General features: G+C 48.3%; 1 protein-coding gene across 1 annotated transcript in view; it reads left to right on the top strand.

Annotated features, from left to right (window-relative positions):
• The first annotated feature begins 770 nt into the window (after positions 1-770).
• LOC140487814 (GATOR1 complex protein DEPDC5-like) overlaps positions 771-12,038 on the top strand; it is a 64,014-nt gene continuing 52,746 nt past the window's right edge. Inside the window, exons 1-6 of the mRNA XM_072587096.1 lie at positions 771-926; positions 3,669-3,756; positions 5,168-5,214; positions 7,999-8,084; positions 9,061-9,144; positions 9,684-9,733. Of these exons, the coding sequence (XP_072443197.1) occupies positions 869-926; positions 3,669-3,756; positions 5,168-5,214; positions 7,999-8,084; positions 9,061-9,144; positions 9,684-9,733 (413 nt within the window). The 5' untranslated portion in view covers positions 771-868. The remainder of the gene's footprint in view (positions 927-3,668; positions 3,757-5,167; positions 5,215-7,998; positions 8,085-9,060; positions 9,145-9,683; positions 9,734-12,038) is intronic.

Below are 12,038 nucleotides of genomic sequence, written 5' to 3'. Positions count from 1 at the left end.
TAACCAATGTCGTGTACAGTCACAGCATGGCCACCCAACCCCTGCACTCAATGCACTGACCAATGAAGGCAAGTGTACTAAACAGCTTCTTCATTACCCTGTGTGCCTGCGCCTCCACTTTCACAGAACTACAAACCTGAGCCCCAAGGTCTCTTTGTTCAGCAACGTTCCCCTGCACCAACCATTAACTGCACAGGTCCTGCCCTGATTTGTCTTACCAGAGTGCAGCACCTCACATTTATCCAAATTAAACTCCATCTCCCACTTCCCAGCCCATCTGATCAAGGTCCTGTTGAACTCTGAGGTAACCTTCTTCGTTGTCCACTACACCCATCAATGTTGGTGTTAACTGTGGAGCAAGGATAGAGTTTTTTGAGATGTGTACTTGATCCTCCTTGACTTGAGTTCTCTCAGCAGTGCTCTGTCAGTAACAAGTTACTGTCTCTGCCTGAAGAAGGCTCATTCCACCAACACCACCAACAATACTCACTTCCTTACAGTCGCCCCTTTCCCCGCCCCACCACGCCCCTTTCCCCGCCCCACCACGCCCCTTTCCCCGCCCCACCACGCCCCTTTCCCCGCCCCACCACGCCCCTTACCCCGCCTCCCGCCACGCCCCTTTCCCCGCCTCCCTCCCCGTTCCTGTCCCCGCCCCTTTCCCCGCCTCCCGCCACGCCCCTTTCCCCGCCTCCCTCCCCGCTCCTGACCCCGCCCCTTGCCCCGCCCCCTGCCCCACACGCCCACCTCCCCGGAGGCTATTCGCAGTCCCACCACTCGGTGCGCTGTGGAAATGTGTCCGGACTGACACACGGGTGGTCGGAAGGTTCCCGGTTTCCGGGAGAGGCCGGAACGCGCGCTCGGTGTCACCATGAGAACCAACCGAGTTTATAAACTGTGGATCCACAAGAAGGGCTTCGGCGGCAGCGGTGAGTGTGGGGGCCCGGGCCCGGGACAGTGTGTGTGAGGGGGGGGCTCTGGGCCCGGGAGAGCGGTGCAGACTCCCCCTGGGCCTCTCCCCAGTGACTGCGGCAGAAAACTGTTGGATCCTGCTCAGGGTTTACCCTCCACCCCCCTCACCCCCTACCCCCCAACCCCCGTCCCTCTCCCTCTCCCCCTCCCCCCGTCCCCCTCCCCCCGTCCCCCTCCTCCCGTCCCCCTCCCCCCGTCCCCCTCCCCCTCCCCTCACCTCCCCCCACCCCCCCCTCCCCCCGTCCCCCTCCCCCTCCCCCCGTCCCCCTCCCCCCGTCCCTCTCCCTCTCCCCCGTCCCCCGTCCCCCTCCCCTCACCTCCCCTCACCTCCCCCTCCCCCCCCCAACCCCCCTCCCCCCGTCCCTCTCCCTCTCCCTCCTCCCCCTCCCCCTCCCCCTCCCCCTCACCCTCGAAGGGCAGAATGGCCTACTCCTGCACCTATTGTCTATAAACACTTTGTCGTGTTTCTACCAAAGCCCCACCCTCGTTAGTCAGTTTTCTTATTTAAAAAAAACGCTTCCCCTTCCGTTGAGGTAGGTGCTCTGATCTACCAACATCCTGGGGGTTACCATTGATCAGAAACTCCTCCACTGGACTCACCACAGACACACGGTGGTTACAAGAGCATGTCAGAGGTGAGGAATACTGCAGTGAGTAACTCACTCCTGACTCCTCAAAGCCTGGTCCCACCATCTCCAAGGCACAAGTCACGAGTGTGGTGCAATACTCCCCACTTGCTGAGCTGGGGGCTGCTCCAACAACACTCAAGAGATTTCACACCATCCAGGACAAACCAGCTCCATGATCGACACCACATCCTCAAGCATCCACTCCCTCCCCCACCAATGCTCAGTAGCAGCGGTGTGTACTGTCACCAAGATGCATTTCAGACATTCACCAAAGATCCTCAGGCAGCACCTTCCAAACCCACCGCCACTTTCACCGAGAAGGACAAGGGCAGCAGACACAGGGGCACACCGTCACGCGAAAGTTCCTCTCAAAGTCACTCGCTATTCTGATTTGGAAATATATCACTGTTCCTTCACTGTCACTGGGTCACAATCCTGGAACTCCCTTTCTTGCTAAATGTGGCCATCACTTACAACACAGTGCACTCTACAAACTCTGTCTCTGACCTATTGACTCTCTGGGGACAGCTGTCTGAGGTCCTCCCTTTCTGCTTGTAATTCCAGTGTCATTTGATGAGGTACCAACTGCACGTTTGTCAAAAAATGGAGACCGTCTGTATCTGCATTTGTCATGTTTCGTGTCTTTGTCCCTGTCTCTGATCACGGTGGCTCAGTGGTTAGCACTGCTGCCTCTCAGCGCCAGTGACCCAGGTTCGATTCCAGCCTCAGTCTGTGTGAAGTTTGCTCATTCTCCCTTTGTCTGCGTGAGTTTCCTCTGGGTGCTCCAGTGTCCTCCCACAGTCAAAACATGTGAAGGTTAGGGTGAATTGGCCATGTTAAATTACTCGTGGTGTTCAGGGATGTGTAGGTTAGGGTGAATTGGCCATGTTAAATTACCCGTGGTGTTCAGGGATGTGTAGGTTAGGGTGAATTGGCCAGGCTAAATTACCCGTGGTGTTCAGGGATGTGTAGGCTAGGGTGAATTGGCCATGTTAAATTACCCGTGGTGTTCAGGGATGTGTAGGTTAGGGTGAATTGGCCATGCTAAATTACCCATCGTGTTCAGGGATGTGTAGGCTAGGTGCATTAGTCAGAGGTAAACATAATGTAATAGGGTAGGGGAATGGGTTTGGGTCGGTGTGGGCTTGTTAGGCAGAAGGGCCTGTTTCCACACTGTAGGGATTCTATGATCTGCTGAAACGCTTGTCCGTGGCTTTGCAATCTCTGGCCATGACCATTTCAAAGCACCCCCCCAGCTCACCTCCTGAAACTTGAGGTTACCCAAAACTCTGCTGTCTATGTCTTAACTCATTAATTCCCAATAATACATCACTCCTGTACTTGTTGACCACATTGACTCTAAGTTAAGTAATTTGTCTATTTTAAAATTCAAATCTAATTTCAAATACCTCCATGGTTTTGCCCTTTCCTACTCTGTAACCTTTTCCAATCCCAAAGCTGCCCAAGATCTGTGCCTCTTCAGTGCTGATGTCTTGACCTTCCCCATTTTTACTTGGTATCCTATTGGATGTGGAGCCTTCCACTTCTGGAACATTAACACTGGAATTCCTTCCGTAAGCTACTTTGGTACTCAACCTTTCTTTCGTCTTTAAGATGTACTTTAAAACGAACCTCTTTGACCGGGATTTCGGTCATCTGACCTCGCTGTTATTCAAGCTATCTCACAGAATGTGGGCATCACTGGTCGTTGCCCTTGAGAAGCTGACAATGAGCTGTTGCCTTGAATTACTATAATCTGTGTGGGGTTGATACACCCACAATGTTTCTAGAAAGGGCATTCCAGGATTTTGACCTGGAAGAACAGCAATAAATTTCCAATGGATGGTGACTATCATGGAGGGGAGTTTGCATGTGTGGTGCTCCCATGTATCTGCTGCCCCTTGTCCTTCCAGCTGATAAAGGGTACAGGTTTGGAAGGCACTGTTTTGTTGTGTGGAATGTGGTTTTTCAGTATTCCTGTGAAGCACCTGTGTTTTTTGCTGTTCTGAAGCTGCTACACATATGCAAGTTGTTGTTGGCTTCATACTTTTCACCTCTTGTTTCCCTCAGACTATGAGTTGATGGTGAACCCCAAAGTTTTCCCTCAGGTGAAGCTGGGCGACATTGTGGAGGTTGCACATATTAATGATGAGTACAGGTAAATACAGCAACTTGGTTGCAGTGAATTGCTTTCAGTTGAATGTTACTACTTGTGAGGCACAGAGCCTTTCTTGTTACATGTGCAACACCAAAGGTTTAATGTATAATTTTTGTGATTAACTTCCAGAGCTACAATATCTTTAGACAGTCAAAAACAGTTTGGTGCTACTGTGCTGGAGGAGCAGCAACGCTTTTTTTGCTTTGCTCGAACTAAATGAGACTGGGGTTGAAAAATTGGTGTGGGTGTGCAGGAATATTGGAAGATGACTTACGTGGGTCTAGTGCATTAGTGATGTCAGCATCAATCTTCATGTAGTTATACAGCACAGAAACAGACCCTTTTGGTCCAACCAGTCCACACGATGTTCTGAAATTAAACTAGTCCCACCTGCCTGCGCTTGGCCCATGTCCATCTAAATCTTTTCTATTCGTGTCGCTGTCCAAATGCTTTTTAAATCTTGTAACTGTACCTGCATCCATCACTTTCTCTGGCAGTTCATTCCACACACATATATCTCTCTCTATATAAAGTTGTCCCTTATATCCCTTTTAAATCTTTCTCCTCTCATCTTAACGATATGCCTCTAGTTTGGAAGTCCCCAAACTAGGGAAAAGATCATTGCTATTCACCTTAGCTTTGTCCCTTCTGATATTATAAACCTCACTAAGGCCACTCCTCAGCCTCCTATGCTCTAGTGAAAGAAGCCCCAAGCCCTTCCAGTCTATTTGTGATATCTCAAAACACTTCATTCCCAGCCACGTCCTGTTAAATCTCTTCTGAACCCTCTCTAGTTTAATAATACCCTTCCTATAATCTGTTTGTGTCACCTCATCCCAGTGTGGCATCAGGGTTGGGTGCCAGATGGGAGTGATTGAGGGTGGGTTGCCATGACCTATGACTCTACACTTGAAGTGCAGCACTGACTGAGAGTTGGATCATCTGGCTGTTTTGTGAGTGGTCAGGGACGGGGGTGGGGGGTGGGGGGTGGGGGGGGTGGGGGGGGGGGGGGGGGGTCGTGCTTCCGCAAGTGAGAGTGAGGCAGGTAGAGGAGGCACCTCCAGGACAGGTGTGCAGCAGTGTCAGCTTCTGCAACGAGTTTGAGTTCCTCTCAGTTTGAGAGTGGGGGCATGAGCGAATTGATCATGGTACAAGAAGCCATTCCAGCAGGAGAAGGAGGGGGAGAGCAGGCAGGAAAGTGGCAATCGTAGGGGACTGCATGGTCAGGGGGATGGACACTGCAGCAAAGAGTATGGGTCCACCCACTCTGTTCTCTATCCCCTGCCAGGGTTCAGGATACCTGCTGTGGGCTGGGAGGGAGAGAATGCAGTTGTCATTTTACAAATGACCTATCTTCCCTTTCCCCGTACATGGAGCATAATCATTGTTATATTGTCTCTATTATTCACAGCCCGCTGCTTCTTCAGGTGAAATCTTTGAAAGAAGACTTGCAGAAAGGTAACCCAGTGAATTATTTTGCATCGTTTCCTGCAGTGGCTGGGCAAGAGTGGAATTTAGCAGGTGGTGAACAGTGTCGGTGTTAAACAGGCTGATACAAACAAACAGTAACATCAGAACTAAGACAGGGGTGTCCACTAATTTTACACACGTCACCGAATTGATGTTGTGAAGTCAGAACTGAGTTTGGATCAGTCACAGACAGGAGTGTATCACAGGATCAGTGACCTCCAGAAGCTCAGGCTAATGCTCTTAGGTCATGGGTTCGAATCCCAAATCTGGTGGCATTTTATGTTTAATAATCACCTCAGAAGGTTGATCTTGAAATTATCGCCAGTTGACAATTCATCTGGTTCACTAACATCCATTAACAGAAGGAAATCTTTACCTTCTTGCCTGGTGAGGTGTGATTCCAAACCCCTAATCTTGTGGCTGGTCCTTTAAAGTGCCCCCTGAAATATCTGAGCAGTTTACCACTGCATTCTTGGACAGGTAGCAAACTCCTGCCCACATCACAAGGATGAATTTTCTTTTTAAAAATCAACACACATGGGAAAAGAGTCTTTCTCCATTCTCAAAGCAACTTATGGTCAAGGAGTTTTGCATTGCTGAGGTAGGACGTGTAAGGAAGATAGATGCCAAATTTAAAATGCTGTGTCTGGAAGACGAGAACATTGACATGTTACAAAAGGGAAGTGTGGCATTTTCCACAGGGCCTTACCTGTGAAGAAGAGGAAGGCCTAGCTAGGTTGTTGTTGACTGAGGGAAGAACACTAGCCCAGGCAAGAGCAGGGGTCACTGCACCTCTTCAAATATTAAACTTAAAACAGAAACCGACACCTGTGGATGCTGGAAATCTAAAATGATGGCAGAAAGTGTTGACATTCTCAGCAGTCCAGGCACACACACCAGACAGAAAGTAAAGGTGCTTTTCTTCATTCACTCGTGGACATTGGCATCGCTGGCTGGGCCTACCCATCCCAAGATGCCCCTTGAGAAGGTGGTGGTGAGCTGCCTTTTGAACTGCTGCAATCCATGTGATTGCATTGACCCACAATACCGTTAGGGAGGGAATTCCAAGGTTTTGACCCAGAGAAGAGCCAGTGATATATTTCCAAGACAGGATGGAGGGGAGATTGCAGGTGGTGGTGTTTCCACGTATCTGCTGCCCTTGTCCTTCTTGGTGAAAGTGGCGGTGGGTTTGGAAGGTGCTGCCTGAGGATCTTTGGTGAATGTCTGAAATGCATCTTGGAGACAGTACACACCGCTGCTACTGAGCATCGGTGGGGGAGGGAGTGGATGCTTGAGGATGTGGTGTCGATCAAGGAGCTGGTTTGTCCTGGATGGTGTGAAATCTCTTGAGTGTTGTTGGAGCAGCCCCCAGCTCAGCAAGTGGGCAGTATTGCACCACACTCGTGACTTGTGCCTTGGAGATGGTGGGACCAGGCTTTGAGGAGTCAGGAGTGAGTTACTCACTGCAATATTCCTCACCTCTGACATGCTCTTGTAGTCACTGTGTTTATGTGGCCAGTCCAGTGAGTTTTTGGTCAATGGTTCAAGCTGGGTGTTCTTGGAAGAGCCTTGCTGACTGGCTTGAGCTTTTTCTATTTCTATTTGAAAGTAACAGTTCTGGGTTTATTTAGTTATCTGCTGGGATCCCTGGGGTAACCCTGTCGCACTATAGTGGGTTCTACATCTAATTAATCACCCATTCCCCCTTCCAGGGCAGGCTACAGACAGCAGCTGTGAGCTGACGTGACCCGAATGCCTCTGGAGTGAGACCAAGGGTAGGCTCCAAATCTGTGATCGAGAGGCACAGAGGAAAGCCTATGTCCCTGCTTTGACGCATTCAGTAAATCTCTTCTTCTGCCAAGTTCTTCCAGTCAGGAGGTGCTGGTTTAGGATCCCTCCCTGTTACAAAGCTTCATTTGTACTGACGAGAAACATGGGAGATCAGACAGGAGCACGGGTGTGCTGTTCGGCCCCTCGAGTCTGTCCCAGCTCTGTCTGGATCCCACAAGACCTTTACCTCAAGATCAGCCAATCTGTGACTGTTCAGTGATTGATCTTCTAGAGTTCTCTGGGCTCAACCATTCCAAAGATTCTTCACCCTCTCTGTGAAGAAATTCCACATCATCTCAGTCCACACCAGCTGAGGTCCTTAATCCTAGACTACCTGTCCTGTTTGTGGACCCAACCTGGAGAGACAGGCTTCTGTGGTCTGATCTCTCCCTTCAGCTTCCTCTTTATCTCTATCTCTATCTCTCGCTCTCTCCCTCTCTCTCTCTCTCTCTCTCCCTCTCTCTCTCTCTCTCTCTCTCTCTCTCTCTCTCTCAATCCTTTTCAAAATTCCTGTTTCCTGGTGTATTTAGCTCCATATCTCATTCCGCCTTTAGTGTCATCCCCATGTTTTTTGATAAATTCTTGTAAACTTTTCTCCTCAGACTTCCATTGCTACTTTGAAGGTCTGTCCAGTTCCAACCTTACCAGCTACAGTTATTCCCCAATTCTCTATTTTGTGTGTGTGTGTGTGCGTGTGGAAAAAAAGTCCTGGATGTTGGGTTGGTTTCTTGTAGGTGCAGTTCCCGCAGCCACCTGTTCGGAGGTTCAGCAGCAGGAGGCCCAAGAACCTTTATGGACGGCAAAAATAGTTGTGCAGCAGCTTTGTTTTCTTCAAATAAAATCTCATCAGTATGTTGGGGGGGGTGGGGGGGCATGGAAATAAATTCCTTTTGAGGCTCGTTATGACATAAATATAATTACATATCCTGTTGTTTGCCTCAGAAACTATTAGTGTGGATCAGAGTGTGGCCCAGGTGTTTAAACTTCGGGCTTACCAGGATGTCTATGTCAATATTGTGGATCCCAAGGTGAGTGGTGTGTTTTGTTTTTATCTCCTGCACTTATTTCTCTGCCACCTGTACATTGTTACCTTAGAATGATAGAATTCCCACAGTGTGGATACGGGCCATTGAGCCTACCAAGTCCACACCCCTCTCTTCCCCTGCCCGCCCTGGGGAGGGTCTGAGAGGATAAGGAACTGGAATCCAGGCCGCTCTTTCTGAATGTTGCTTGATTCACACCCAACTCAATTTTTTTACTTGCAGTTAGCACCCAACAAAAAGAACCTTCTCTCTCTGGCCTGGCAGCCGCCTGTCTTCCATTTGGGAAACTCTGCTCCTGTTTTGTAGAGTCATACAGCAGGAAAACGGACCCCTCAGTCCATCGATTCCATGTTGACCATGCTCCGAAACTAAACTGGTCCCGTTTGCCTGTACTCGGCCCAGCTCCCCGCAAAGCTTTGCAATTCATGTATTTATTTAAATATCTTTTAAATGTTGTAACTGTACCCACCACTTCCTCTGGCAGTTCATTCCACACATGAACCACTCTCTGTGTGAAAAAATTGCCCCTCATTCCCTTTTTAAAACTTTCCCCTCTCGCCTTAAAGACACACCCTCTAGTTTTTCTTTGAGACATGCATGGTACAGACACCCGGTGATCTCTCACATTAAAAGCTTCACGGGGGAAGGGGACAGGGTCTCTACATTTACCAGCGGGTAAATAGAGCTTGTTACATTGAGACCTGTCCAATGCTCTGATGAGAGTGTCTGGTTTTTGTGGGGTTTCTGTCTGTGTCTTTTTGAGGCTAAAATGCGTGGGAGTATCAGGAGATGTATGTATTTCATGGTAACCCTCTCCTCCCCCTGTTATTTATGAATGTACCCCAGATTTCAGTCTGTTCACTGGTTGTGTTAAAAGATGATGCTTTTGGAAGCTGGGTATTAATTTCCAACTGGCTGTAATTGCACCCTTGTGGGTGCTCACTGTCTGAATCTGTAACAGGATGTGGCGCTTGACCTGGTAGAGCTTACCTTCAAGGACCAGTACATTGGACGCAGCGACATGTGGCGGTTAAAGAAAAACCTGGTAAGTTGGCGATCAGTTTTCAGTTCACTGTGGCCATGGACTGCTTCTGAATTCCAAACTTCGATCGATAAACAGATCACCTCTGCCTGCTTGTTGCAATCACCTTTGGAACAGAAGCAGAGTGGTGCTGGAAAAGCACAGCAGCCCAGGCAGCATCTGAGGAGCAGGAGAATCGACGTTTCAGGCAAAAGCCCTTCATCATCATCATTCCTGATGAAGGGCTTTTGCCCGAAACTTTGATTTTCCTGCTCCTCGGATGCTGCCTGACCTGCTGTGCTTTTCCAGCACCACTCTGATCTAAACTCTAGTTTCCAGCATCTGCAGCCCTCACCTTTGCCTTCGGAACAGAATCAGCCCACTCAGCTCTTCAGGTCTGTTCCACGTTTCAATCCAATCGCAGCTGATCTGGACTCTAAAACAAAAGCAATCTTGTGGCTTTAATGCCAATCTACACCCCCCCCCCCCCCCTCCAAAATCCATCTATCAAATTGCAGTTGTGAAATGTTCAATTCACTGCATTTCTTGTGTGTCTCTTCCAGGTTAACACCTGTGCCTATGTCACTCAGAAGGTGGAATTTGCTGGAATAAGGTCAGATTTGTCGTTCTCTAGTGTTTCCAATTTGGAAAATAGGTCCTGTGAGACAGAAGCATTGGAATGTGGCACTTATCAGTTGTTGGTGTATTATTTTGTCCTCCATTTTGGAGCCTCATCTTCTGGGATACACACAGGCGGGGCTTGTGGTGTTGCCGGGAGCAACGTGTAGAAGTAGCTGCAGTCAAGGTTCATGTCTCTCTCGTGTCCCTTTGCAGCTGGCTCCTGATCAACTTCATACACTCTCAGTGGCAGGTAACCTGCCTTTTCTGAATCATTGATAGACAGGCAGGAGGCTGGAAGAACACAGCAAGCCAGGCAGCATCAGGAGGGGGAGAAGGCAATGTTTCAGGTGTAACCCTCCTTCAGGACCGGGGGTAGGTGTGGGGGGGAGCTGCAGATAAAGGGGGAGGCGGGGGCAGGGTTGGTGAGGTGAGGATGGGTGAAGGCCGGCAGAGGGCATGACCTGGTTGGTTATTGGGAGGAATGAATCCGGTTGGTGGGAGGGAGCAGTGGGAGGGGCTGGGAAGGGAGTCGGGGGATGGGGAGGGAGGTTATTTGAAATTGGAGAACTCAGTGTTGAGTCCTCCGGGCTGTCAGCTGCCCAGGTGGAGGATGAGGTGGTGTTCCTCTCATTTGAGGTTTGGTTTGTTGTGGCAATGGAGAAGACCAAGGATGGTCATGTCGGAAAGGGAGTGGGAAGGTCACAGCTGGAATATTATGTTCAATTCTGCACGCCACATGTTAAGAAAGGTGCCAGTGCTTTTGCGAAGGTCCGGAACAGATTTCTGGAGATTATGCCAGGATTGAAAGACCTCCGATGTGTTGAGTCACTGGAGGAGCTGAGATTGCTCTCTTTAGAACAGAGAAGCTTTAGAAGAGATGTTAACAGTTGTGATGGGATTTGAAAAGATGAGGGAAGAAGTTGTTTGGAACAGCTTGGAATAACCAGATGGCACAAAGTGATGAAAGCTATAATCGGAAAATAATCGGAAGCAATGACTAAAGTGCATCAACTCTAAGAAAGCATATGACTGCAGCCAGGGATCTGGGAGAGCCCCTGGAGTGTTAATGGGTGGAATGTCCATCGTGCTGAGTTTACAACAGCTAAGAAAGTCACTCATTTCAGTTTTGAGTTCAGAACAGAAGGTTCGTGGTCTCAGTTCGGGAGGGTCAGGAATTCGGATCAGAAGAGCAAAAAGGAGCTCCTAGGGGAACCAGTTTAAGTTCAAAGAAGTCAGGCACAATTCTGAAGCGTTTTGGTTTTATGGAGTTTTCAAATGAGGAGAATTTGAATCGAAGTCTTCAAATTATTATAACTGAGAAAGTTTAGGCTGTCAGAATTGTGAAACATTTATGTTAACAGACTCAGAAAGGAATTGTCTAACTGTTCAATTGGAAACGAAACTGGGGGGAGTCAATTAAACAAAATTTCGAGTGATAGGTGAGGGTGATAGGCTGGAGTTGGTCGAGACTTTGTTTTGCTTTTGATATGAAGCTTCTAACTGTATTGCATACATGGACAACTTTTACTTTTCTATGCACTAAATTTATGTTCTGATTTGAAAGAACATCTTCATAAAAATGTGTCAGCGATTAACCATCACAGTAGCCAACGGCATGAGTTAAATATTTCATCTATCATGCTGGTTGTCCATCAGTGATCACATTTGTCAAGTATTAAAGTTATGGTCCCAGCTGATAGTGCTAGTGGACAAGTCTGATCCCAGAATGAAACTTTGATAATTCTTTTTGCTCTAGTTAATATAGTGGCCCTTCACTGAAGTGAGGTCACATAAGGTTGCAGGGTTTCTTCAACAATAGAACAGAAGTTTATTAAACACACAGCAAAGCAAAATCTCATCCTGCTTCTGACATGACACATTCTAGAGACTGAAATCTCATAAAACTACTTGTCTATATCAAATCTTTCAGTTCGATCTGTTTTCCCCAGTTCTTCTCTGGGAAGTAATCTTATTTGAATACTCTCCAAACTGAGAGCTTAGACTTTCTCAGCTTTTAATAACCTGCAGTTTCCAACCAAACACCTTTGGTTTGGAAGATTCATAATCCAAACTTTTATGCTGAGGTGACTGTGCTTTTCCTGAACTGTTCAGTACACCTTTCCAGGAGAAAGACAGTACTTACTTCTGATCCCAGGCAGGTTTCCTGTGAACAGCTCCTCAAGCTTTCAGTTTTTGGATTTTTGAATCTAAAATAGAGTCATAGAGCCTTCAGTTCCATTCAACTATGCCAACCAGATATCCAAGGCCCTTATCCCTCTAAACCCTTCTTACTCATA

This window comes from Chiloscyllium punctatum, chromosome 17 (assembly GCF_047496795.1).
Source record: "Chiloscyllium punctatum isolate Juve2018m chromosome 17, sChiPun1.3, whole genome shotgun sequence".
Classification (NCBI taxonomy): domain Eukaryota; kingdom Metazoa; phylum Chordata; class Chondrichthyes; order Orectolobiformes; family Hemiscylliidae; genus Chiloscyllium; species Chiloscyllium punctatum.
Note: the sequence above shows the minus strand (reverse complement) of the source record. Positions and strands in the feature narration are given on the sequence as shown.